The sequence below is a fragment of the Ailuropoda melanoleuca genome, chromosome 11 (genome assembly GCF_002007445.2).
Source record: "Ailuropoda melanoleuca isolate Jingjing chromosome 11, ASM200744v2, whole genome shotgun sequence".
In the NCBI taxonomy this organism is placed as follows: Eukaryota; Metazoa; Chordata; class Mammalia; order Carnivora; family Ursidae; genus Ailuropoda; species Ailuropoda melanoleuca.
The window spans coordinates 8,579,765-8,605,940 of NC_048228.1; the positions used below are offsets into that span (position 1 = coordinate 8,579,765).

The following is a 26,176-nucleotide window of genomic DNA, read 5'->3' on the forward strand; positions in this document are numbered from 1 at the left end:
TCAAATGCTCAGGTTGAGATGTTCAGTATGCCACAGTGCCAAAATTTGGGGGAAGCATGTCCTAAGCTCCATCACCAGTCTGTCTGACCATCCACTCATGTATTCATTTATTATCAATTTTATAATAATTTATTGAGTGCTTTCTACAAGTTTTGAAAAAATTGTCAGGGAGGACAAGAGGTTTTCCTCACTAGCCACAGCAGAGCCCTGAGGGTCCAGTTCTCCAGGTAGTCGAGGGTTTGTGTTCATACCTATGAATCTAAAAACTATTGACAGATTCAACAGGTTATTATAAAACATTATCGTATCGAAGATCAACCCTCAGATTTGCAGACTTGAACTTGAAGGGAGCTTAGAGCACCCGCAGCCCAGCAGTTTGAGACATTCTTTATTTCAAACCCTTGGTTCAAAAGAAATCTTCCCAGGGTATAAAACAGAGCAAGTCTGACAGAGCGTGCCACCACCGCCACCGCCACTCTGAGGTAGGGCCCCCAGGGCGCAATATGAAAATAATATGAAAATTCTTCTCCTACAACCACCTTATTTCACAGCTCAGGACACGGGTCCACAAAGAGGAGACGTGGCCAAGGGCACCTGGAGACTTCTTGATTTTAGGGCCGGAATGTGACAATGTGGAGACTGGGGTGCCAGGTAGCGTGTAAAAGGAAATAAACAGAACTTCTACAAATGAACAGAGACTCAATGGATGGGTTAATTCATAGAAAAGATACACCGGAAGACAGAATCAGTAGCCTCGAAGATAAAGTTGAAGGAATTACTCAGAATGGAGCAAAAAGCACAAAAGAAGAGAGGTTAAGAAACAAGGGATAGCATGAGAAGCCCCGATATAACTCTGTTGGAGTTCTGAAGGAACCCCTGGGAGAGAGGCAACATTCAAAGGAATAATGGCAGAGAATTTTCCAAAATGGAAAGACACCAAACCTCAGATTCAGGAGGCCAAACAATCCCCAAACAGAAGAAATCCACATTTAGGGGCACCTGGGTGGCTCAGTCGGTTAAGCATCTGCCTTCGGCTCAGGTCATGATCCTGGGGTCCTGGGATCGAGCCCCACATTGGGCTCCCTGCTCAGCAGGGAGTCTTCGTCTCCCTCTCCCTCTGTGATCCCCCACCCCCGCTCATTCTCTCTCTCTCTCTCTCAAATAATATATAAAATCTTTTAAAAAAGAAGAAGAAATCCACATTTATAGTCATCATATTGGCACTTTGTTCAATATTACTTAATCTTTGGCACCTGGAACAGTTCCAGCACCCAGTAAGTGCCTTATAACAAATATAGAACGAGGGATGCCTGGGTGGCTTAATTGGTTGAGCATCTGCCTTTGCCTCAGTTCATGATCCTGGGGTCCTGGGATCCAGTCCCCATTGGGCTCCTTACTCAGCAGGGAGCCTGCTTCTCCCTCTGCTGCTCCCCCTGCTTGCGCTCTCTCTCTCTCATTCTCTCTCTCTTTCTCTCTGACAAATAGATAAAATCTTAAAAAGCAAAACAAAACAAAAACAAATATAGAATGAATGGTGCAGAACACCACAGATGAACATTAAAACCCCCAAGGCAGGGGCGCCTGGCTGGCGCCTGATCTCAAGGTAATGAGTTCGAGCCCCACGTTGGCCCCATGTTGGACCATCGAAATTACGTTAAAAAATTACTTTAAAGGGGCGCCTGGGTGGCACAGCAGTTAAGCGTCTGCCTTCGGCTCAGGGCTTGATCCCGGCGTTATGGGATCGAGCCCCACATCGGGCTCCTCTGCTATGAGCCTGCTTCTTCCTCTCCCACTCCCCCTGCTTGTGTTCCCTCTCTCGCTGGCTGTCTCTATCTCTGTCGAATAAATAAATAAAATCTTTAAAAAAAAATTACTTTAAAAATAAAAGTTCAAAAATCCCCAAAGCAAGCAGGTAGAAAAGATGTTGTCCTAAAAGAAAAGACAATTACACTGGCAACTGATGTCTCAGCAGCAACAAAAGGAGTCAGAAGACAGGTGAATGATATCTTCAAAGTGGTGTGAAAAACAACCAATGACCTACAATTGTGTGCTATGAGTTAGCTTTCAGGAATGAAGACAATAAAGGCCTATTCAGAGAAATGACGGCAGAGGTTATCACCAACAGACCTTTGCTACAGAAACATCTAAAGAATCTTCTCGTGGAAGAAGGATATTTTTCCATAAAGAACATCTGACACGCAAAGGAAACAGTAAACGTGTGGTTTAATGCTCAAAACAACACTGGTACATTTCAGGGGGAGCTGGCCAGGCACAAAGTGTTATAAAGTCCTTTTCTGTCTGGAAGGAGGGTAAACACTGGATTTAGACTTTGCCAAATTAATGTCTTGGAGAACCACTGAAAGAATAGAAATACAATGTGTCATTTCCAAGACAGTGTTGGGTGTGTGAGGGGGGAAGGGAGCCTCGATCAACTCTCTTGTTGTTGTTTGATCAATTCATAAAAAGCCAAGAAAAGAGAAAAAAGAAACATGAAGTTGGACCATTGGCAAACACAAAAAGAAGATAGATGGTTTTATATATACACGTCATGATCATACTTTTGTAAGTGATTTTCTAGACACTTCCAGCCCTATTGTGTTTCTAAAAGACACACCTAAAATATACAGACACAGGAAAGCTGAAAGTACAAGGATGAAAAAGTTAAACCAGGCAAGGGTGCCAGGCTGGCTCAGCCCGCGGTGCACAGGACTCATGATTTCTGCAACCTGAGTTCAAGCCCCACATTGAGTGTGGAGTTTACTTAAAAATAAACCTTTAAAAAAAAAAAAAAGTCAAACCAGGCAAAGAGAGCTGGTGTAGCTACGTTAGTATCAGACCAACTTGCCTTTAAGGCATCAAGTAATACTTGCTACTACGAAAGAGCCCCAGGATCTAAATAACAAAAGGTTCGATCCACCTGATTTAGGAGACGTTAGATACACAGACTCCGGAAGAAAGTAGTCATCACCCCCTCCTTCAAGAACTGCTTTAGGCTTTAAGAGGCTCTTTGGCATTTATTTGTTAAGTGTTCACATCAACCTGTGAGAGAGTAGAGAAGGTGTTACCACCTCCTTTTTGCAGATGAGAAGCCTGAAGGTCAGAGAAGCTAGGGACTTGCCTAAGGCACACAGCGGCAGAACGAGGGCGATCACAGGTCTTCTGACCCCAGGCCCCAGGTCTTTCCTCTCCCGGTTGCAAAGGGGAAAGCAGACCATCTGGACGGAGGGTGGAAAGGCTTTGGCCGGGCTCCATGGGGAACAGCGTGGGCAAAGGCTTGGCAGCTGGGTAAAGCCTAAAGGGCACTGTGGCTGGGCCGAGCACGCCACATGGGAAGAGCGGGTAGGGGGGTTTCAAGGGGACCCCACGGCGAGCCCCTCGCGTATCTCGCACGTGCAAAAAACTTGCACGAGGCCACGACGTGCTTCGCCACCGCATGCGCGGCGGGGCCGGGGCCGTCGCGGAGGACCGCGCACTCGGGTGGACGCCTCCGCCGGCGCCCTGCAGCCCATGCGGCGGCCACCAGCGGCCACGCTCGCATTCCTGGAGCCACCGCGCGCACTTCCCGGCTCCGCGGCCGCTGGGCGGCGCGTTCTCTGCCGTCCCCCCACCCCACCCGCCTGGGTCGTTAGCCCTCGCCCGATGTCCCCTCCAGGTTCAAGCCGGACGGAGTGAAGAAGGACTCGAGGAAGACAGATGCCAGAGGACGGGCCCAGGAGGCCAGGAAAACTGACCGCCGTTTCTTTGGGTGAGAAGAGGAGGGAGGCTGTGATGTCCTTAATTAGACAGGGATGGGGGTGTCGTGGCCAGGGGGCAGACCAGATGGCCAGATGCGCCCAGGCACGGGGTGGGGGCACCGAAGGTAGGAAGGGATTCTGTGGGTTGAGCTGTCTCACGTCTCTTTTGGAAAGAGGTGGGGGGGGTGTGGGTGGGTCCTGGTTCTGAGCATGCGCTGTGGAGCTAGTCCCCTTCCTCCCTTGGCCCCTCTGCAGCCACATATCGGCTGCAGGCCTTGGGCTAGGCAGGTGGCCCCTCTAAGCTACAGTTTCCTCATCTCTGAAACAAGGGACCTGATGCTTAGGGCCACAGTGTAGGTTTGACAGGGTGTATCCTAAAGGCTGCACGGCGTTTACCGTGGCCCCGGGGCTCATCTTGGCCGTGCTGAAGCCCTTGTTATGAGCCAGGTACTAGTCCCCGTGCTGCAAATACTAGAGGGGGGGAAAGACAGTGGCTCGCAGCCCCCCGAGGGAGAGGAGCGAGCTATACTTTCTTTAGTCTGTTAGGCGGTGGCAAGTCACAGAGAAAAATCATGCGGGGTAAAGAGACGGCAGAGTGAGGATGATGTGATTTGATGTGGGGTTCGGGAGCGAACAGTGAAGAAAGAATTCTTGAGATGTTTTCGGTGTAAAAAAGGTGGTTTTATTAAAGCGCGGGACAGGCCCCATGGGCAGAAAATGCCGCACTCGTGATCCCGAGGAGTGACTGCTTATACACTTGTAGGTTTGTGGAGGGCGTCGGGGTAGAGATCATGGAAGTTTCTCAGGAATTTTTGTCCACTGAGAGCAGGGAGGGTCTACAGGACCTTGGAGGTCTGGCTATTGTCAAAACAAGGTTGCTTTTTGTTTCTAGTAAAATATAACAAGACGCAGCTGTGAGTTCCTTGGGGAAGGTCACGCTCTGCCTGCTCCCGTATTCAGCAGTGGGCCGCGGGCCGTAAGATGTAATTTTTTTTTAAATGGTTTTTTTTTTTAAGATTTTGTTTATTTATTTATTTGACAGAGATAGAGACAGCCAGCGAGAGAGGGAACACAGGCAGGGGGAATGGGAGAGGAAGAAGCAGGCTCATACTGGAGGAGCCTGATGTGGGGCTCGATGCCATAACGCAGGGATCACGCCCTGAGCCGAAGGCAGACGCCCAGCCGCTGTGCCACCCAGACGCCCCCGTAAGATGTAATTTAAGCTACATCTCTCTTGCTTTTGTTCTCCTCATCCTTCCCCCGCACCCCCCCCCAAACAATTTTGACCTTAAATCTTTAAGGTTGCTGAGGGAGGAAGTTCTTCTCTTCTGTAACCTCTTCCTGCTGAATAGGGGCGTAGAGATGTCTCTGCCTTTGGGTCAACATCGGTCAGTTGGGGAACTTTTATATAGAGAGGACTTACCAAAGGCAGAGGCAGCCAATCCAAGGCAGACAACACATACGAGTCTCCCTGAGTAGAAAGGATCGTCTGTCGGCTGGAAGTTACGGCAGTGAAGGAGTCTGGGCGCCAGACAGGGGCACCAGAAAACAAAACAAAACAAAACAAAACAAAGGGAGATTAATATTAGTATGTGAAAGAGAAGCCCAATAAAAAAGGCCTTTGATAGTTGGCCAAAATTTTGCTCCAGTCCTTCATTGTGGTTTGAAGAGAAGTGTGAGTCGTTCCTCAGGTTCACAGGAAGAAGGCGTGTTAGCCGGCACTCTGGACTCCCGTGAGGAAGCTGCAGGTTTCATTCCCGGTATAGGAGTCCATGAGGAATGGCCTTCTAACTGTATGGCCGTGGGAGAACATAATACCACCCAGGAGGGGCCCTTCCATCTTGGACTTAAACCACCTGCCGCATTAGACTTGAAATCCTTGAAATAAACCATGTTTTCCTGGGGGGGTTGCTAGTAACTGTCAGACCAAGTGTAGGGAGGATATGGTCTGTGTATTATTCCTTTAGCTAGATATTTGAGGAAGGCAGAAGAATTCAGAAAATAGTATTAAAATCTAGTATCCACAAAGATGTTATTGAAACCCAGTTTCTCTCTATAATCACCCTCATTTTTTTATCAAAGACAGCCAAATCAAGACTAATTCATTTGAAAAAAGTCCCATTTTATTTTATTACATCATCATCATCATCATTATTATTATTTAGAGAGGTGGGGAGAGGCAGAAGGAGAGGGAGAGAGAGAATCTTAAGCAGGCTCCACACCTAGTGTGGAGCCCAACGTGGGGTTCGATCTCATGACCCTAAGATCATGACCTGAGCCAAAGTCAAGAGTCAGACGCTTAACTGCAGCGTGCCCCAGAAAGTCCAATTTTAACAAACTGGCCTAATTATTTACATAAGCTCAGCAAGAATAGTGATTGATCACATAGGTCTTCTAAAATCTGCTTTGCTGGAAGATTTATAAAGAATCTCAGTTGAACTTTCAGTAGCCTCTCCAGGCCAGAAGCCAACCCAAGTGCTTGCCTTCAGACATGCCTGCAGTACCTGTAGATTTGGGTGAATTCCCCTTCTCGAGGCCCCCAAATATCCTGAGGCTCCTGCACCTGCCAGAAAGTGACATCCTTTACTCACCTGGTGAGGCCGCTGGGATCTCTGTAAGCAAGGTATCAGGCCACCAGTTCCAGGGGGCCCTGTTGTCTCCATGTTTCATAAAGTCAACCCCAACTCCTTAAAGCCGTTTGGTCGTATCTGAGTCTATGCATGCCTCTCAAATACGACATTCCAGTCACAGCCTTGGGAAAATAACTGATGTTTCCAAGGGTGTCCTGTTACAAGAACAGATTCTTAGTGAACTTATGCAAATGATTAGGATTGCCATAGAAGAAAGAATGTTCACTGAGAGTTTCTGAATTTCAGAGGGTTCAGGTAGAGAGAAAAGTTAAATACTTCAAATTGTTCATGAAGGAATATTTTGTCATATTTCTGTAAGTCATGGATATCTCAAGAGAGAGTTCCCTTAACATTAGAGAACCAGCGATGTTTCAACCAAGAGTCACAAGAACGATAATCCTCTTCCTCAGTTCATTTAGTCCCATGTTACTAATTCTTGTTCAGTTTGAAGGCAGCTTTGTTAGTTAGTTCTGGAAATTCTTACCCATTTCAATTTTATGATTTTAAAGATATCGAAAACCTGTATCTGTCAGAAGCCCTTTTCTGGAATCTCTTTGAAGATGAAACACATTTCGTAAGAAAATAAGAACGATAACTATAAATGACAGAAGACTCAAAAATGGACGTTGTTCAAGATCTGATGAGATTTCATTGTAATAGAGCCAACAAGGGAATTCTGTTATTTCTGTGACATCTAACACTTCAATAATCAGAATATTAAGCGATGACCTTAGAACAGAACAGAGCATCCCAAATAAACCAGCATAATTAGTCAACGAGACTTCATTTACGACTTGAATCTCAGGGAAGTTGATGAAAACCTCAGAAAGTTATAGAGCCCACACGTAAATAGGGTGACAGATCATGACGAAACTTCAAACTTAATCATTTATTTAATCAAGGTGCCAATAAGAGATTCCTTGGTAGAATAAAAGTTTTACATTTAATGCTGATAACTCTAAAGACTTGTCTTAATTAAACCAACAAACTTAAATTTAGTTTAAATGCTGAATATGTTGCTCCTGGGTCCACTTCAAAGTCAATCAATTTGCTCCCCATTGTCAAGTTTTACCTGGGGCAGTGGTGGGGAAATCGGAAGGGGGTGCTGTAAGTCCAAGGGGGTGCTCTTTGCTCGCTGTCAGCGAGGGGAGGAGCCGGAGCCGGTGGGGTGGAGGCACTGAGGATGGTCTAGGAACCCCCTCTGCAGGCCACAGCCAAGGTGGTGCAGAAACAGGAAGGGGGGAGGGGAGGGCAGAAGAGGTGAGATCCCTCCAGGAAGGCTGGAGGTGGGTAAAAGCCCACAGGGCAGAGAAAGAGGCTTCCCAGTCCTAAAGCTCATCAGCTTGGACATATAAAAAGACAGGCTTTCTTTCTACCAACAAGTGGAAATAGGCAGTCCCTGTCGGGCTGCAAAAGATAGGGAGCTTTCCCAAAACAAAAGGAATTTCGGCAGCTGCTTGGCAATACTCCTTCAGGTCCCCACCCCAAGGTAGACTAACCAGAGACAGTTGGCTCCAATTATCGTAGCCATGAGCCCGGGAAATGCATGGGGGAGAAGCCCCCACGTACAGCTGGAGTAGCTTGGGTCTATCAGGAGGAACAGAGAGGGCCAGCGTCCCCTTTGTCAGGGTGGCTGGTGTTTCCTCCAGCAGCCTGGGTTTATTTGGAGGAAGCCTGTTTAGACGATCATCATCCAATATATGGGGAGGGGGGTTTCTAGACTGCTTAGTGGTCAAACACATTCTACAAGAGGCCCTTAGGTTGGGATCCCGATTTAGGGCCATGAAGCACTGGACATAGGGTACCTGTGTCCGCTTGCCCTGTTTCCTGCAGAAGAGATCTAATGGATAGAGCCTATTGAAGCTTAATGTCCCATTAAGGAGCCCTTTTTCCTCATCTCTTTGTTCTTGTTTTTAAGATTTTATTTATTTGAGAGAGAGAGCATGAGTGGGGGGAGGGACAGAGGGACAATCAGACTCTCCACTGAGCGGGGATCCAGATGCGGAGCTCCTTCCCAGGACCCTGAGATCGTGACCTGAGCCAACGTCAGCTGCTTAACTGATTGAACCACCCAGGCACCCCTCCTCATCTCCTAAGGAGTGCGGAGGCCACGCAATGTTACAGAAGACCAGTCCTTTCTTAAATCTTGCAATCCAAATTGTTTCCGGTGGGTAAAAGGCATTCCAAGGGCAAGTCCTTGGGAACTGAAAAAGAAGCCTAGAAGGTCCATTATCAAGAAAATCCTCCCTCGCCCCACTCTCGGGTGTCGTCCCACATAGGTATATTAGAGGCTCCTGGTGTCAAAGTGACCCAAAGTATCCCTCCAAGGAAATTGCTAAGATCACCACCCTGCCCTGTAGGAGGGATGCTGGTGTCCCCAACCCCTGCCCCCACTTCCCCCATTGCATCCTAGGCTACAAATGTGTTCCAATGAATGGACCAGAATTCCATGCCGTGCCGTGCCTTGCCTTGCCATGCTATGCCATTGAAAAACCCACTGTTTTTAACCCATGGAACACACCAGAGAAGTTTTACAAGGGGAAATTACCCAATGTTGTAACTTAAGTAGGTCATCAGGGTCTAAGCAATATTCCAACACATACAGTCCTTACAGCCGACTTCCCTAGGAAATGGTCCCAGCTGGGTTTTAATTCAATCAGCCAGCTTCCAGAGGAGATCTCGCAGCCAGAGGTGGCTGGACCAGAGATGTGAAGGGGTCACATTAGACCCGATGGGGAGGAAAGCTCACATAGGAGTCTTAAGACTGGCAGCCTTGCTAGTCACTTAGGTGGCTGTCCTGTGCCCAAGACAGACAACTTTGTATAAGAATAGGAATAAAGAGGGGCACCTGGGTGACACAGTTGGTTAAGCATCCGACTCTTGGTTTCGGCTCAGGTCATGATCTCAGGATCATGAGATCAAGCCCCGAGTGGGGCTCTGTGCTCAGTGCAGAGCCTGCTTGAGATTCTCTCTCCCTCTGCTCCTCCCCCCAGCATGTGCACGTGTTCTCTCTCTTTCTCTCAAATAAATAAGTACATAAATCTTTAAAGAATAGGATAGAATTTTGGGGACATTTTTGGTGCAAAAATGATGGTTTTATTAAAGCGCGGGACAGGCCCCATGGGCAGAAAATGCCGCACTCGTGATCCCGAGGAGTGACTGCTTATACACTTGTAGGTTTGTGGAGGGAGTCTGGGTAGAGATCATGGAAGTTTCTCAGGAATTTTTGTCCACTGAGAGCAGGGTCTACAGGACCTTGGAGGTCTGGCTATTGTCAAAACAAGGTTGCTTTTTGTTTCTAGTAAAATATAACAAGACGCAGCCGTGAGTTCCTTGGGGAAGGTCACGCTCTGCCTGCTCCCGTATTCAGCAGTGGGCTGCGGGCTGTAAGATGTAATTTAAGCCACATCTCTCTTGCGTTTGTTCTCTTCATCGGGGAGCTGCTACAGTCGGGGAGAATGGTCAGGGAGGGGCTCACTGCCTTGGTTGAGGCAGGCCCTCAAGGAGAAAGGGAGAAAGAGTTCCAGGCAGAGGGGAGAGCAGGTGCAAAGACCTTGAGGCAGGAATATGCAGAGCATTTTCAAAGAACAGCGAGGAGGCTGGTGGGTTTAGAGCAGAGAGAGCAAGAGGGACTGGGGGGCGAGGTCAGTAAGGTAATGGGGGGGGGCAGATAATGCAGGACAGGGTGTCAGCAAACGTTCTTAAAGGACAGAGAGTAAATGTTTTAGGCTTTGAGGTCCGTAAGGTCTCTGTGGCAACTGCTCTGCCGTTGTATCAAGAAAGCAGCCAGAAACGAGCCATAAATCGCTAGAGGTGGCTGTGTTCCGAGAGAGTTTTACTTACAAAACAGACAGGCTCCCTGCTATTGGGCCTTGAAGGCCAGAGCTCAGAAGAGGAGGAGCCAGCAGAGGTGACTGGGAAGGAGCTGGCAGGCAGGAGGGAGGGAAGGAAACCCAATCAAAACCTGAACTCTGCATACCGAATAAAACAAACCGGAAAGACTGAGTCATTGCAAGGCTCTCCCCCTGCGAGCCAGGAAACTCAAGGCTACGGGAGCGAGGAATTCCGATGGCTCACAGAGTCAGGGGTTTTTATGGGATAAATATGGAAGTTATCTGACTTTTGGAGCTGATTGGTCTAGAGCTCATATCTTTTCTTATTTGGATTCAAGGGACTTCAAGGGAACAAGAAAGTCCAGAGAGAGCGAAAACAGACACTTGGTGGTTGGGGGTTGGCTGGTGTCCTTGGCTGATTTCCGGGAAGAGCTGCAAATTCCTGTAAGGTTAGGTTAAGTGCCCTTTATGCACCTGGGTTGGGCATCTCCATTCTGTCCTTGACATAAGCGACCCCATTTTAGTTTGGTTCCACACCCGAGAAGGGGGCATACTGGAGTTAGGGAAGAAAGGGCTCCCAGGAGGATGAGGTTCTCCCAGTAGGACCCTCGTCGTACTGCTGCTGCTGCCTCCAGAAGGCCCAGGGCTGTGGGCTGGCCAGGTGTGTGGCATCTCGGGGATCACCTGGAGGAAAGCAGCTTTGGGCAGGTGGGGATGCGGGGAGCCGATTGCAGTAAGGTCGGCAGAGGTGGAGATGGGAGAGGAATTGGGATTTGGGTGTGGTGAGAGCAGGGGAGGCGATCTGGAACCAGGAGGCTCAAGAAGGTTGGTGGTGGGGTTTTTTGGTGGTTTTGCTTTCAGTCTTTTAAAGTTGGAAGAAATAACCACCTGCTTAAGGGCTCATAGGAATGATTCAGTAAAGAAGGGGGAAGTTTTGTTGGGGGAGGGGGTGGTTTCTGGAGCAAGGACATCAAAGCCTGTGTCCCGCCCCCCAAGCTCTGCACCCTGGTTCAGACCTGAGTCTGCTGTGGGGCATTGGGGGTCATGGGTGCTTTTCCTGATTCATAGAATGGCACCCCAGAGGCCAGTGGTGGCCCTGGGTGCTGTCCTTGGGGAGGCAAGATGGGATGGCCCCCAGAGTTCAGGGGAGGGTCAGGCTGGGAATGGGACTGCACGGGATGGGGGGAAGGGCTAGGGGGCTATGGCCTGGAAGCTGGCTGGTTACAGGAACACACGGCATTTCTCTTCTGATCGCCCTATTTTGTGAGTGCAACAGAAAGAAAAGTCTGCTGGAGGGGGTGAGGGGAGAAGAGGTGGTGGCAGGGGTTTGAGGACAGAGGAGAAAGTGTGAATTGGCGTCTAGGAGGGAGGAGGAAGAGAACTAGACTCTGATTCTCTGCAGCCTTTGCCCCCACTTGGGATGGAAGGTGGTCATTTGGAGTGAGCTCGTCTCTGCAGCAGTAGGGTGAAAACCACTAATCAGCATGGTGTGGAGAGAGGAGGGGTGTGGGGCCAGGGTGAGGGTGTGCCAAGGGGTGCTTATATGCCAGATGGTTAAACTGTGGAAGGAGACGTGAGACAGCAAGCAGCGAGGGACAGTCAGAGGGTGGCAGGGCCAGAGAACGGGGGGAAGAAACCACCGCGTCGGGTACTGGAGGATGGGGGTGGGCTCTGGAACTGAAGTTATGGAGTGGGTGCCATTAGTTAGGATGACCAAGCCTGGGGGCACCATGGGAGCAGGTGGCTGAGGTGGGACAAAGGGTAAGATGGTGGGAAAGGAAGAGAGATCAAGGACTCCGCACACCAGGAGTGAGAGGTGTCAGTCGTGTGGATGGTGAGATCGCCAAGAACTGTGGTGTGTGTTGGAGACTGCAACAGAGAGTCAGAGCTAAAACGTTCAAGGAACAAGGGGACAGGGCCTGGACTGGTTTCGGGGCCTGCCTGGAGCTTCGGGCTGGAGTGTTCTGGAGAGGGGAGAAGGCAGAAAGTGGGGCCAGGAAGCAAAGAGGGCCCCCTCTCCCAGCCCAGTGGTCTGAGAGAGCCCCCACCTGAGAGGGCTGCCTGGGAAGCAGGGGCCACAGAGAGTTCTGTGGTCGGTGTTAGAAGGAGCAGGTGCTGGAGGACATGAGACATTTTCAAAGGAAAGGGGATGGTATGGGGGCCTGACCAGGACAGCTGGTGTTGGGCCCCAGGGCAACCAAGGGGTGCTGGTGAAGGGTGCGGTGTGGACCAGGGCTGGGGTGTGGCCTGGTGGGAGCTGGGCATCCTGTCCTTGCCCTTCAGAACCCATCTGATCAAACAGGCCAGACTGTTGGCTGTCGTGTGGACCAAGGACGCTGTCGCCTTGGCTTTGCCCTGGAGCCCATGGAGCTGAGACCTGATGCCAGGCACAAGGAGAATGTGCCCCCCAGGCCTGTGACACCCCTGAGGCCAGGCAAGAGGCTTAATGGGTCTGGGTTGGATGTGGCAGGGTCCCCTCTAGCTATTGGTCCAGGCTCCTTTCCCATCAGGCCAGCCCAGGGCCTCACTAATTCCAGAGATTAGCTGGACAGGGCCAGCTGGGCCAGGACAAAGTCCTCCTAGCCTGGGCCTGAGGGGGAGACAGGAAGTGAGGCCAGGAACAGGCAGACCAGGAGTGGGCCTGGCTGGGACCCCTGGCTGAGAAGGGACCGCCCCGCTCCCAGGGCGGTCTGTGCCGGGGTAGTGGCTCAGGCACTTGGTGGCTTCAAGAAGGTTAGAGAGCTGGTACAGCCAAGGATGGAAGCAGCCCCCAAACAAATTCAGATTCTGATTCACATGCCAGTTTCTCCAAGTTCTAGCTGTGTGACTGTGGGGCAAGTTGCCAAACCTCTCTGAGCTTTAGTTCCCATCTTCAAAGGTGTAAGTCTTCTGGTCCATTCCAGATGCCAGGTCCTCCCAGGCACTTCCCCAGCCCCCAGGAAGCCTAGTCTCCCGCTGTGGAATGGCCTTGGGGGCTGGGGAGACTACACCCCACCCCGAGTCCCCCAGAGCCACTCCCTTGCTGCTGTTGGATGTGTTGGGTCTTCTAACCCCCGGGGCTATCCCCTGTCACCTCTGTCCAAGCCCAAGAACAGTCATCCTTGACTCTTCTCTTCCCTTCACCCCACCTTCTGAACCTCCGCAGCAGATCCGACTCTGTCTCTGAATTCCCACCCCGGTCCCCGCCTCCCCTGATCCCAGCCCTGTCCTCTCTCACCTGGGATTGCCTCAACAGCCTCATTCCTGTCCCCTTGCTTCCCTCTGCCCTCCTCCCCGCCTGCGCCCCAGCCCTGCTCCCTGCAGCCAGGCACCAAGTCACACCACCCCTCAGTCCACTGGGGGAGTCCTGGCCCCTCCCACCCGAGGCCCTGTCTCTGACCAGCACCCCCCAACCCACCGAGCACTGACCTCCAGCTCCTTCCCCAGGACACGACCGTCTCTCCTCTCTTTAGAGCAGCAGAGATTCCTGAAGAGCCGAGGTGTCGGCCTGGGCCGTGGGCATGGCCGGTGGGTGCGCGCATGCCAGGCGCAGAGTGAAGGGCCTGCCGCTGCACCCTCCCCAGGGGCCGTGCTGCACCAGGAGCCTTGCCGAGGAGTCCAGACCAACCTGGCTGGCCTGAGCCCTGGCCTGAGTGTTGTCCTGAAGGACACGACCGGCCGGCTGATGAACTCAAGCTTGCAACAGCAGAGCAATGTGCAGCCCCCCGCTGGCAGGCCCCAGGGGAGGGCCCGAGAGTTCGCCATCCAGCAGAGTAACCTCCGCATGAGGGGGACCAGCTTGGCCGAGTGCAGAAGTCACAGCAGTCCCCGCCTCTGGCCCCACACGACACCTCAGGGAAGGCCTCGCCCCCGAGGATCGCTGGCTTGCCCATCCTCCAGCCTGAGCCAGTCCGGGCTGCTGGCCACAGATACCCCCGGCCCAGACATCCAGCCTGCTGCAGGCTTTGGTCCTTTCAATGGGCACACGCAGCCAGGCTCCAGACCCTGGTGTGGCCTGGGGAGCTGGCCCTCGAGGCTCAGGGGGAAGCCCCTCACCCTGGAAGACCTGACTGTCCCTGTCCAGAGCCAGGCTCGGACCCCATCCCAACCTGCCATCCACCAGCTGCTGGCCTCCATGCGACACCTGGAGCGTGCGGTCGCCCATCTCAGGTGGCAGGCATCCCAGGAACCCAGCGATGGCCAGGCACTCCCTGCCCACCCCCAGCCCAGCCAACCTGTTCTTGCTTCCTGGGATGGGAGGAGGAAACACCTGCCAGGTCTCTGGGAAACTGTGGATTTCCCAGAGGCACAAGGGACCCAGGCTGGCCTCTCAGACTCTCCGGCAAGCAGGAAGCCTGCGTCCCTGGAGACTACGCTGGGGATCCTTACTGGGGATTTCCTTGACCCTAAGCAGGGCGTCCGTCTGGCCAACCCCCTGAGGCAAGGAGAGAACTTCTCCCCAGGGCCGACATACTGCAGTGGGCAGAGGGGAGACCCCCAGATCCCTCGAGGGGCGGGCAGTAGGGAGGCCAGACTCTGCTCTTCGGCCCACTACCATGCTGCCCGGGGTGGTCAACCCGGGCGGGAAGGAGGGGAGGTGACTCTGCAGAAGCAGGTCAGCAAGGAGGAAGAGAGGACAACTTCCTGCCCACCGGATGCAGCCCCAGCAAGGAGCACCGTGCAGGTAGAGGCCAGAGGCGGCTGAGCGTGGGAGCTGGGGGACCCCAGGAGGGCTCCTCCTAGGAACTCTCATGGCCAGCTGGCTGCCACTACCCTGTTACACCTCCTTTCCAGGAAAGGGAGGCCTTGGGCAGGCAAGCTGGCCGGAGGGTGTCCTGTCCTGCTTGCTTCTCTGCCTGAGAACCGTGTCATGTCCTTTTGCTTTCCAAGGAGAAAGCCCAAAACGCAGTGAGCCTGGAGTCCGAGACAGCCTGGTGAGGCCATGGGCTGGGGGGTGGGGGCCGGCCACCCTCCTGGGACAGCTGCTCCCCCATTTGCCTGGGCCATTGGAGACCAGCCCCTGATGGAGGCCAGGCCCTGGTGGCAGATCCACGCAGGACTTCCAGGGGAGGGGACTTCCTTCATCCTGTCCCTGCTGGGGAATGCGAGGGGCCTCCCGGGCCCCAAGGACAGGGACATGGGGACTGCTGTTGCTGCTGGGCATCTCCAACTTCTAAGGCTACCTGGAACTCTTGGCCATCAAGGGGGCATTCTGCCGCTCCAGGAGCTCTCTTGTCTGGGATTTCCCGGGCTGGCCACCAACAGAGGGCAGTTCCTCCAGTCCACAGCTGGTCTTCCTGCAGCAGCATGAGGCATCAGGGCTGGACAGGTGGCATGGGTGGTGCCCGGCCCCCAGCTGCTTCCTGGGTCCGAGGGGCCAGGCCCATCCCCTGATCAGCCCCGGTCTGTCCCCAGCCGGCTGCGGCTGTCCAGATGTTTCAGAGCCTGGCAGCACTTGGTGCAGAAACGGCGAGCAGTGGCCGCAGCAGAGGCACTGGGCCCCCGGCAGCCGCTGCGCCGAAGCCTGTGGGCGCTTCGCCGGGCACCGTGGCACCGGGAGGCCCAGCTGGAGGCAGTGTGGAGGCGACACACTCAGGCCCTGCTGGCCCAGAGCTTCCAAAAGGTCAGGGACCTCCTGGTTGGGCCACGGGGCAGTATGTCTGGGGAGGGGGTTCCTCTGGGGCCCCTGTTCTGTACCTCCTGAGTGAGCCGCAGTAGAGCAGGTGGAGGGCCACCCGGACACCTGAACCAGCTCTGCTCGGGTTCACGTCCCGCCTCCGCTTCTTTCTTTTTTCCACAATTCTTGCTGTGTGGCTTTGGCAGGTTACTTAACCTCTCTGCGCCTTAGTCTCTTCAGCTCCTAAATGAGATAATAATAGTAGTACCTACCTCTCAGGGTTGTTGGGAAGTGAAATTAACACATAGAAAGGACTTAGAACCCTACTTAGCACATAGCAAGCCTCTACCGTACAAGCAATTGCTATCTTTTACTACTGGGTAGCCAGCCAGGACTGCCAGGACACGTCTGTGTTCTTCCTTCCTTGGGGAAGGGGTGCTCTGGGAGGGCCCAGCTCCAGGTTTTGCCTCCCAAGGAAAGCGCTGCATCTTGGGCTCCTTCTCTCTAATCATTAGTTCATTCCCAAAGGGGCTGGACAGTCTCCAGGTTAAGACCAAAGGCTTTGGAGTAAGACATTTCTTCCCCGCACCCCACCCTGGTGCCCCCTCTTGGTGCACATTGGAGGCTGCAGCTGACATCCTTCTTTCCCTCTCTCTTCCCCAGTGGAGAAGCCAGACTCTGCAGCAGAAGCAGGGGCAGCCCCATGTCCAGGCTGGGCCAGGACCCCCACCCTCTGGGGCAGGACAAGGTCAAGTTCCCTCAAGAAGGGAGCCAGTGGTGGACCCCACCAGGAGAAGCAGGTAGTCCGGGATACCCTAGTTGTCCATTGGTCAGTGTGGCCTGGGCAGTGCTGGTGGCCTCCCCTCCCCCGCTTCCTGCCTCGGTGTCCCCCCTCCCCACTCCCCCCACAAGAGAATGAGGATGAAACCCACAGATGTGGGCAAAGATTTGTGCAAGAGTATGTCCGTGGCGGCACTATTTCTACTGCTTGTAAATACTTCAAAATGGCTTAAGTGAGAAAATTATGGTTTAACAACGTGATGAACATTTAGCTACCGTTCAATACGATGTTCATCAAGACTTTAAAAATTCCTCCCCGTTTTTTTTTTTTTTTAGTTTTTCATTTCAATATCTGTATTGGTGCTATTCCTAATTAAAACAGTAATGCATGCTTGATTTGAAAAAACACTCCAAATAGCTGAAATGTTTCACCCCCTCATGTATCCATCTTCCTAGAAGTAGTTTCATGGGTATTTGCATGGAATTTTTAGTGACAAGGAGAAATGGTTATGCTATGTTAGATGGGGGGGGAGGCTAAAGAATGGTGTGTAAGATATTTTTCGTGCGCATGAAACGATACAGAAGGAAAAACAGTGAAATACAGCACAATTACTTAGCACTACCGAGCCACTCAGAGATGGCTAAGATGGTTAAGTTTCATGTATTGTGTATTTCACCACTGCTCAGAATGAGAACCAATAAATATTTCATCTGTAAAACATGCTGAAATAAGCAGACACTGCTTATCTCTGAAGCAGTGAAATTCAAGTTGACTATTTCCTCTCCGTTCCCTCAATCAGCCACTACAGCAAAGTATGGGTTTTGTTCCTATTTGTAAATGAAACAAATGTGTTCAAAATAATTATTCAAATGCCATTTGTTTGAATTCATGTTTGCTGTAAGAATCCAAATAGTATTGAAGAGAATGAAACAGGGGCGCCTGGGTGGCTCAGTCGTTAGGCATCTGTTTTCAGCTCAGGTCATGATCTTGGGGTCCTGGGATCAAGCCCCACATCGGGCTGCCTGCTTAGCAAGGAACCTGCTTCTCCCTCTGCCTCTGCCCCTCCCCCACGTTTGTGCGCGCTCTCTGTCAAACAAATAAATAAAATCTTTAAAAAAAAAGAAGAAGAAGAGAATGAAACAAAAGCAGAAACTCCCCCCTAGATCGTTCAGATAATCAGCTATGACATGGAGAGAACGGGCTGGGGGAGGGGCAGCTCAGCACACCCTTGCACCTGCCATGGTGGCGGCCGGGTGGCCAGGTTGGGACCGTGCCGTCTCCCTCCGCCCAACCCGGGGCATCGGCTTCTCTCTGGGCAACTTCACTTGCAGTCCAGGGAGTCCAAGGGAGGAGGCAGGAGCCTGGCCGAGACCAGCTGGAGGCAATGGCGTAGAGCGGATGCCGCAGGCCTTACAGCAACTGGCCGGTGCGCTGTGGGCCCCGGGAAAGCAGGGGAGAGGGAGCGGGGCTGGCTCTGAGCACCCACACTGGGCAGGGCAGGGGCTCCTGAATGAATGAGTGCTTACTGAGCGTCTACTTGGACAGCTTCCCAGACACGATCACATTTGAGTCTCATGGGACCTGGGCAAGGTTTTGTGCCCAGTTTACGGATGAGAAAGTGAGGCACAGAGAAATTAAGTGACCTGCTCGAGGGCACACAGCATGAGAGGCGCACATCCTGTATTTGTGTGCCATTGATGCTAGCACAGGCCCTGCAGAAGCTTGAGCGTTTGAACCGGAAAGTCCCTCAGGCATCACTTACTTACAGGGAAACTGAGGCCCAGAGTCGGGGAACGACTGAGCCTCCCTACTGTCTCTTCTCGCTCTCTCTCCTCACTCTACAGTCTTCCTCTTGTGGTGCCATGAGAAGGAATGGGCCAGGCAGGAGAAGGGGGTCCAGGGAGAGGTCTCCCAGGTCACACTGAGGACTCAGAGGAGGGGGAGACACCCCCAAGCCTGGAGCTCTCCTGCTGCAGACGCGCCCAGGGAGGCCTCACTGGACACTCAGCAGCGGGGAGCCTGGCTCTGCAGGTAGGGAGAAGTGGAAGAAGGTGGGAGTGGGGACCCCCTTTCTTGAGGCAGAGGGATTTGGCCCTAAGCAGGGCTCGGTGCCGGCCGCCCCCCAGCCCCCGTCCTGGCAGCACGGCAGTCACAGAGGCTGTGCGCCAGTACCACCGGAGTGAAGCATGAGGGCAAGGAACACAGACCCATCAGAGGGTTTCTCCCGTGTTAATTTTTTATGATGGGACATTTACATCTTACACAAAAGTAGAGAAAATAGATTCTAACCGCCAGTGTCCCCATCACCCAGCTTCAAGAAAATCGCCTCCTGGGGGGTGCCTGGGTGGGGCAGTCGGGTAGGCGTCTGACTCTTGGCTTCAGCTCGGCCCATGATCTCAGGGTCCTGGGGTCAGGCTCCGAGTCAGGCTCTGCGCTCGGCGTGGAGTCAGCTTGAGATTCTCTCTCTCCCTCTCCCTCCGCCCCTCCTGCTCATGCTTTCTCTTTTTCTCTTCCTAAAATAAATAAATAAAATCTTTAAAAAAGAAAAAAAAATCACCTCTTGAAAACTTTGTTTCACCTGTATCCCAACTGCTCCCGCTACGTTGTTTTCAAGCAGGTCCCCCACATCCTACCGTTTCACCCGTAAATACTTCCGTAGCATCTCTAAAAATAGGGACTCTTTTCCACAGCATAACCACCGTGCTGTGATCACGCCTAAAAATGAACATTAATTCCTTAACACCAAGAAATATCTGGTCAGCCTTGACATTTCCAACTGTGTTATAGGTACACATTCTGTTACAGTTTGTTTGAACCAGGGTCTAAACAAAGGCCTCCTGTTAAGGTTGGTCCATAAGTTGTTAAAGTCTTTTTGAGTTCTGGGGTTCCCTCTGGTTTTTTTCTTTGCAATTTATCTGCAGAGGAAACCAGGTTGCTGGTTAAGTAGTTTCCCCGGCTCTGAGTCCTGCTGCCTGCATCCCCCAGTGCAGTTTCTTATTTTTTAAAGTTTTTTTTTTTAAATATATTTATTTGAGAGAGAGAGAAGGAGGGAGAGGGAGAAGCAGACTCCCACTGAGCAGAGAGCGCCACGTGGGGCTCGATCCCGGGACCCTGGGATCATGACCTGAGCCCACAGCAGACGCTTCACCGACTGAGCCACCCAGGTGCCTTCTGTGCGGTTTCCTAGGAGAACTTTGAGCGAAGGTTGCTGACCTTGACCATGGTTCCACGGAGATGTGAGGATGAGTGCTTGGCCCATTGAGGGAGAGCCAGCAGGAGAGCACCAGGCGAGGGAACTGCCCAGGCAAAGGCCCGTGACAGGGGAGCGTGGGAAACTCAAAGGATGCCCTGGTAGCCTAGAGTGGGGGCCGGGGTGGGGAAGGGTTTAGGATGAAGATGGCAAGGCGTGCCAGGGCCAGATACGCATGGCCTTGTAGGCAGTGCCGTGGAGTTGACATTGTGTCCTAAGCGCAAGGGGGCACCGCTGGAGGTTTTCAGCAGGGGAGCAAGAAGACTGCATTTGAAATTGGAAAAAGATCACGCTAGCTGCTGAGCAGCCACTGCCTGGAGGGGCCCTGAGTGGATGCGGGAGGCCAGGCAGGAGGCTGCTGAGGCCATTGGGGCACCCAGCGGTGAGAGCGTGGTGGCCCGAGCAGGGTCAGGGAGTGAAGTGGCTTGGCCAAGGCCTCCACACAGCACGGGGCAGGTGGCTGTTGCTGCAGTCATTACTACTAGTACCAGCACCTTCTCTCGGTTCCCCAGGTGCTTTGGGGCCTGGCAGCAGTTTGTGCATAGAGCGGCCCAGTACCGGGCCCACCTGGCTCACCGCCGGGCAGGGACCCTGAGGACGTGTCTGCAACAGTGGGTACAGATGAACCGGCTCCGGGCCTCAGATGGAGCGAAGGTGACCCAGCTGGCCCTCTGCCGCCGGAAGGCGGGTGAGCGAGCGAGTGGCAGGCCGAGGGGCTCCCTTTCCCTCCCACCCCAGTGCGCAGTGTCACATAAGCTCCTTTTGTGGTGGGCCCCGGTGGAATTGATGGTTTTTTGTGATGGGTGGTGTTGGAACCCGGAGCATTCTGGGAGTGCAGTCTGATAGTCTGGGAGGGTCCAGGAGGGGTCCCTGGAGTGGACAGGCCTTGGCTGGGCCCCATCCTCACTCTGGGTCATGAGCTTCTCTAGGCAAGAGACTTTGTTCCGTCTTCCACTAGGAGGGGACATGGTCCCTGCTCTCGGAAGCTCCTGGTCTGGGAGATAATACACAGTCCTTGTTCCCCCAAAAAATATTTGATAGGGGAAGATGGGATCTTTGAGGTGTCTCGGAGGGGAGGATTTAGAGGCAGTGGGTGGGGGCAGTGCCTGTGAGGGGAGTTCCTAAGGAGGGGTGAGGCGGGCTGAGGCAGCAGCACACACCATCCGTGACTGCCATGGGTTCCACCGACAGCTTTGGGTGGAAGGAGCTCACTGGGGACGTGACTGATTCATCCTTTGTCTGCTTCTCAGGGAATGTGGCTCTCTGCAGCTCAGCCCCTGGAGTGGCCACAGCACATGACCTGGGGGTAGTGGCTCGGGCCCAGGGGCGGCCCCCAGAGCAAGGCAGGGACTCCCTGCAGGAAGCCTGCCAGACACTGGCCCTGCACCGGGCGCTGCTGATCTGGAGGACGCGGTTCTCCCAGCACCAGAGGGCTGAGTAGGTGTCCACGAGCCTATGCGCTGGGGTTGGCCCCCAGGGGGTATATCCANCCCCGGGGGGTATATCCCGGGTGGGCATGTGAGCAGTGCTCAGCTGGGAAGTGTCCCATGGGGGATGGGCCTGTCCTGCTCTTCCCCGAGGCTCCTGCGGGGACCCTGGCACGCTGAGGTCCCCAGCAGGTGCAGGGGAGGGGGGAATTGGCCCTGGGACCTGGAGACAGTGACTGAGCAGAGAGAGAGCTGTGGGAGCCACGGGGTTGCCGGGGACACAAACACAGACCTCTACCAGGGTGGCTGGAAACTGATGGGAGAGGTTGCTTGCTCCTCTCCGGGCTGGGGGCGGGGAGCCCCTTGGTGCCAAGAACCATGTCTGCCTCACCGCGGTCTGGCATGTTGGAGGCGTTGAGAGATCCTATAAGTGAGTGAGTGCCCCTGTCTGCTTCATTATACAGCTAGAGAAACTGAGGCTCGAAGCATTGAGCTGCTGGCTCTAAATCACACTGTGAACTGGGAGCAAGAAGGTCCCTGTTGCTTTTCTACAAGACAGTCATTGCTGGGACTCAAGAGTCCAGGCTGATGGCTGTGGGTGGGGGGAACGATGGAGGTCAGGAGGGGCCAGCTAAGCTGATGAGACGTCAAGTGAAATGTAAGCCAGCAGTTTCAGGGATAAGAATTCCATCATTGAAAGCCCCATACTAGGGCGCCTTGGTGGTTCAGTCGGTTGAGTGTCTGCCTTCAGCTCAGGTCATGATCCCGGGGTCCTAGAATTAAGCCCCGCATTAGGCTTCTTGGTCAGTGGGGAGCCTGCTTCTCCCTCTGCCTCTGCCCCTCCTCCCCCACCTGTGCTCTTTCTCTCTCAAATAAATAAAATCTTTAAAAAAAAAAAAGCCACATACCTAGGATCCATCATCCCATACCACTTGGTCAACTTCGACCCTCAGTCTCTTTTAATGAAACCCCTAAAACTCCTGGGAAAGTCAGTTCACCGTAATCCCTCAGAATGTAGCTCTCCTCCAGTCCATCCTCTAGCCTTTGGGGATCAGGGAACCGTCAGTATCTCCCTAAAACATAGCTGGGGCTGCCCTCGATCTAAAATAAGTATTTGGATCCCAAGTCTTCTGCTATTTGGAGTTTGAAGAAATGACCTTCCACCAGGCCTCAGTTCCCCTATCTTTATAACTTAGCAGAGGCAGGAGTACTGATGTGTCCATATATGTGGTCTCCTGAGACTGGGGTCCTTGGGTCTGGGGCCCAGCTCCCCCTCCCATCAGGAGTGTGGTAAGGATCGGCCAGGTGACACAGGTGTAGACAGCAGTGGCCTCAGCCTTAGGTACTCTCAAGAGTCACTCTGGGAGCTCTGGAAAAGTTAGGAAGCCCAGGCCTCACCTAGACTGCTAAGTCAGATTCTCTGGGGGTAGGACCCCAATGGGCATGAGTATGTCGCAGAGCCCCCGGGAGTTCCATATATAGCCAGCTTGAGAGGCAATGCTCTAGCCCGGTGTTTGGCATGGGTGGCTCCCTTCCAGATGAGCTCTTTGGAAGAGACCCTGCTGGGGAAAGTGCCTTCTTGGCAGCCCCGCCAGCCAGGGGGTAAGGCTGGGGCCCAGGGACTCACCTGCCCCTTCCTGCAGCTCCTTCCTCCGGGGCACACGGCAGCAGCAGATTCAGGGTATCCTGAGGGCGTGGCACTTGAAGGCATGCGGTCTGAGCACCCCGTCAGACAGTGCCAGGACCACCTTGCCCCCGGAGCCCCTGGGCGGCATCCCGGGAGGGGAGCCGCTGCTGGGCTGCAGCCCGCCCCGAAGCTCACTAGAGAAGGTGAGGGGCAGAGGATGGGAAGGGGCTAGGGCGGGTAGGGGGCAGGTGGGAGGAAAGAGTGGGGACGGGGCAGGGGCCCGGGGATCACGGACTCCATCCTTCCTTCCCCAGGCTTCCAGGGCCCCCGCCTTCTTGGAGACCCTCCAGCTGAGCTTTCTGTGGGCATCTGGGCAGAGGCTGAAGGCACGGTGCCTTCTGCTGTGGCAGGTGCGGGCCCAGCGGTCCCGGGGTGCAGCAAGGTGGCACCGATGTACTCTTCAGAGGCGGTAGGAACCCCTCCCCATGCTGGGTGAGCCATGCCACCCATGGCTCCGTGGACGTCTGGTTTCCCAGCCCCCTTCACATTATTCCTTGACCTTCACAGCAGCATCCCTTTGGGGTCTGCAGCCCAGAGGGCTCCCATCTCACGCTCCAATCCGTTGGTACCCAGACTCAGGTTCTCTGGGCTTCTCCTGCCCTCCTAGCCTGCCCTGCTGACAGGGTGGGGCTTGAGGCAGTCTACAGGATAATCGTTTCTCCCAGAGACTTCGCAGCTTTGGCTCATTCATTTATTCATCGGCACAAAACGCTTAAGCGTCGGTCTGCCTGGGTTCTAATCCCAGCCTTGCCCCTCACTAGCGATGTGATCTTGGGCAAGTTGCTTAACCTCTCTGTGTCTCCATCTCTCCATTTGTATGGGGATAATAACAGTAGTCACTCCATTGGGCATCAGCAAGGTAGGGGCACGTAATCCCCTAGCCTAGTACCTGGCACATAATAAGCACTGAGTTCATAGCAATGTTTCTTACTAGTGCCTGAGCTCAGGCCTTGGCACTGGGGTCTGAGATCCCATCTCATCCCTAACCTGTCACTGTGAGCATTCCAGCCCCCAGCAAGCCACGCTCCCCCATGCTGGAAACAGGGAGAAGAGCCCCCCTCAGGCTGCTGAGGGCGGGGATGGCTGGGGAGAGCGTGGGGTGGCAGGGACCATGCTTAGGGTGGACGCTCCCCTTCCTAGCATCCTCCTCGGCTGGAGCCACTGGGCCACAGCCCAAGGGGCCCAGAGAGAGCTGGCTGTTGGCTGGGCCTGGGACCGGAGCTGCAGGGCCGCGCTGGGCTTGTGGCGGAGGCGGCTGGCGCAGGGGCGAGAGGTGGAGCAGTGGGTTCGGGCACGGCGCCGCACGCTGCTTCGAGGCGCCCTGCACCGCTGGCACTCCTGCTGGCAGAGTGAGTCAGGGGCTGGGTCCGGGTCACTGAGGGCGAGGGAAGGGCCAGGTCCATCGGGGAGACCCAGGGTTTGTGTCCTTTAACACAGAGTCCAGGGATGGGACCCCCACAGAGCACACCCAGGACGGGGAGAGGGCAGAGCTGAACCCAGGGGCTTGGACATTGCCCGTCCACTCCCTGGTGGTGTGGAACTTACACGAGCTACATAACCTTTCTGAGCCTCAGCTTACGCATCTGTAAAATGGGGATCCCAGCAGCACCCGCCCTGTAGGGGATTGTGGGGAGTCTATGAGACCATCCACGCAGTGTTGGCTCAGAACCCAGCTCCCAGTAGGTGTTACTGTCATCATCATCTTCTTCATCCTCATCCTCATCACCCTCACCTGGACTTCAGGAGTCATGGGCCTGAGCACCGAGTCACGGTGTCTGCAGAGCCCAGCATAGGAGGTGGGGATCACTGGGGCCACTTTAGAGGCTTCCCACTACACCAACATAATGAGCTGGTGAGTGGGGATCTGTTCTGGCAAGTTTGTGTCCTGTCCAGCGGGGACAGCTACTTCTCCAGCCCAACTGCTGTCCTGTTGTGCTGACCCAGTGTTGCCAGACCTCATTGTCAAAGAAAAGCTGGAAATCCAGATTTTTTATGTGACTTCTTCTGATTCCTAAATATTTTCAAGAAATGAAAAATGAGTTGGGTTGGCCTGGTCATCACAGGACACTTGTAACCGAAGCATTTAAATCCAGATGGTTAGGGGGCCTCCTCTGTCCCTGCTTGGGTCGAGCGCAAAGGGCTAGCCGAGGAGGGGCCCACAGTTACCCAGGGCAGAGGGGCAAGGCTGGGATGAACGCCCGGGGCCATCTCAGCCTTTCTCTGGCCACAGGGCAGCAGGCCCTGCATGCAAAGTACCAGAGGTGGGTACAGGTCCATCTCCAGGCCCTGAGGAGGTCCGTGTTCCGGGACTGGCAGCGGGCAGCAGCTCGTCGGAGACACCCAGTGAACCCCCCAGAGCAGCTTCTGCACAGGTGGGTGGGCCCAGGGGTAGGACGATGAGGGTCATCCCCACTGGGGAAAAAGCAGAGAGAGAGCCCAGGGGACCGAACAAGGAAGCCACGGAGCCGTGACCACCCACCTTCCTTTACCTGCTTTGTTCGAGTGGTGGGGGGTGGCAAACCTTTAACCCCTCCTGATGCCCTGGTGAGCCCCAGGTCTCCAACTCCTGGCCAGGTCAGTCCTTTGGTTTGAGAGGCACAGGAAGGATGGGAGAAGTCCACGCCTCCAACATCCACCATAACGTGTGTTCTAATGTCTTGTCCGTCTCTCGTTGGAGCGCAGGCAAGTTCTACTCTATAGGGTTGCCAAAGGAGTGAAATCTTCATGTGAATAGAGGTGTTCTAGTAAAACGTGTATAGCTCATTTGTGCATAAAGGAGTGGGGACAGAGGCTGCTTCCTCCCACCGCCCAGCTACAAACTCGCAGATGTTCACGCTGTCCCCACACGGGCGCCCACCCACTGACGGCGGAGCCGAGATGCTGTGCTTTCACAGCTCAACAGTGGGCACTGTTTTTTTGGCCCCTCCCGGAGTGGAGGACACTGTGCTCCCCTCACCCACCTCCTGCCCCCTAGTGGGCTGGTGAGAGGAGACCAGGCCTGGCTGGAGGAGACTGGTGGCCCTGGGACTTGACCCCACACCAGCTGTGTTCCCATGACCTCCTGGGGAGCAAGCACCTGCCCGCCTGAGTCCGTCTGCGTGTGCACAGGCCCTAACCACAGCCGGCACTTTGACCCGTTACACATCACTTCCTATGTTCTGAAGGCACAGGGCTGTGCATGCAAAACCACGTATAACCTAGCACACTTTGTGGGGGATTTGGGGGCGCGATTTGGAAT

The 26,176-nt window shown here is 53.8% G+C and overlaps 1 protein-coding gene across 1 annotated transcript in view; it reads left to right on the forward strand.

Annotated features, from left to right (window-relative positions):
- Window positions 1-11,051: 11,051 nt before the first annotated feature.
- The window catches only part of C11H1orf167 (chromosome 11 C1orf167 homolog), a 29,484-nt gene continuing 14,359 nt past the window's right edge, over window positions 11,052-26,176 (forward strand). The window contains exons 1-13 of the mRNA XM_034672063.1: window positions 11,052-12,631; window positions 13,650-14,860; window positions 15,067-15,110; window positions 15,592-15,799; window positions 16,457-16,593; window positions 17,906-18,000; window positions 18,419-18,605; window positions 20,337-20,512; window positions 21,075-21,261; window positions 22,895-23,347; window positions 24,079-24,355; window positions 24,955-25,310; window positions 25,913-25,953. Coding sequence (XP_034527954.1) covers window positions 12,562-12,631; window positions 13,650-14,860; window positions 15,067-15,110; window positions 15,592-15,799; window positions 16,457-16,593; window positions 17,906-18,000; window positions 18,419-18,605; window positions 20,337-20,512; window positions 21,075-21,261; window positions 22,895-23,347; window positions 24,079-24,355; window positions 24,955-25,310; window positions 25,913-25,953 — 3,442 coding nt within the window. The 5' untranslated portion in view covers window positions 11,052-12,561. The remainder of the gene's footprint in view (window positions 12,632-13,649; window positions 14,861-15,066; window positions 15,111-15,591; window positions 15,800-16,456; window positions 16,594-17,905; window positions 18,001-18,418; window positions 18,606-20,336; window positions 20,513-21,074; window positions 21,262-22,894; window positions 23,348-24,078; window positions 24,356-24,954; window positions 25,311-25,912; window positions 25,954-26,176) is intronic.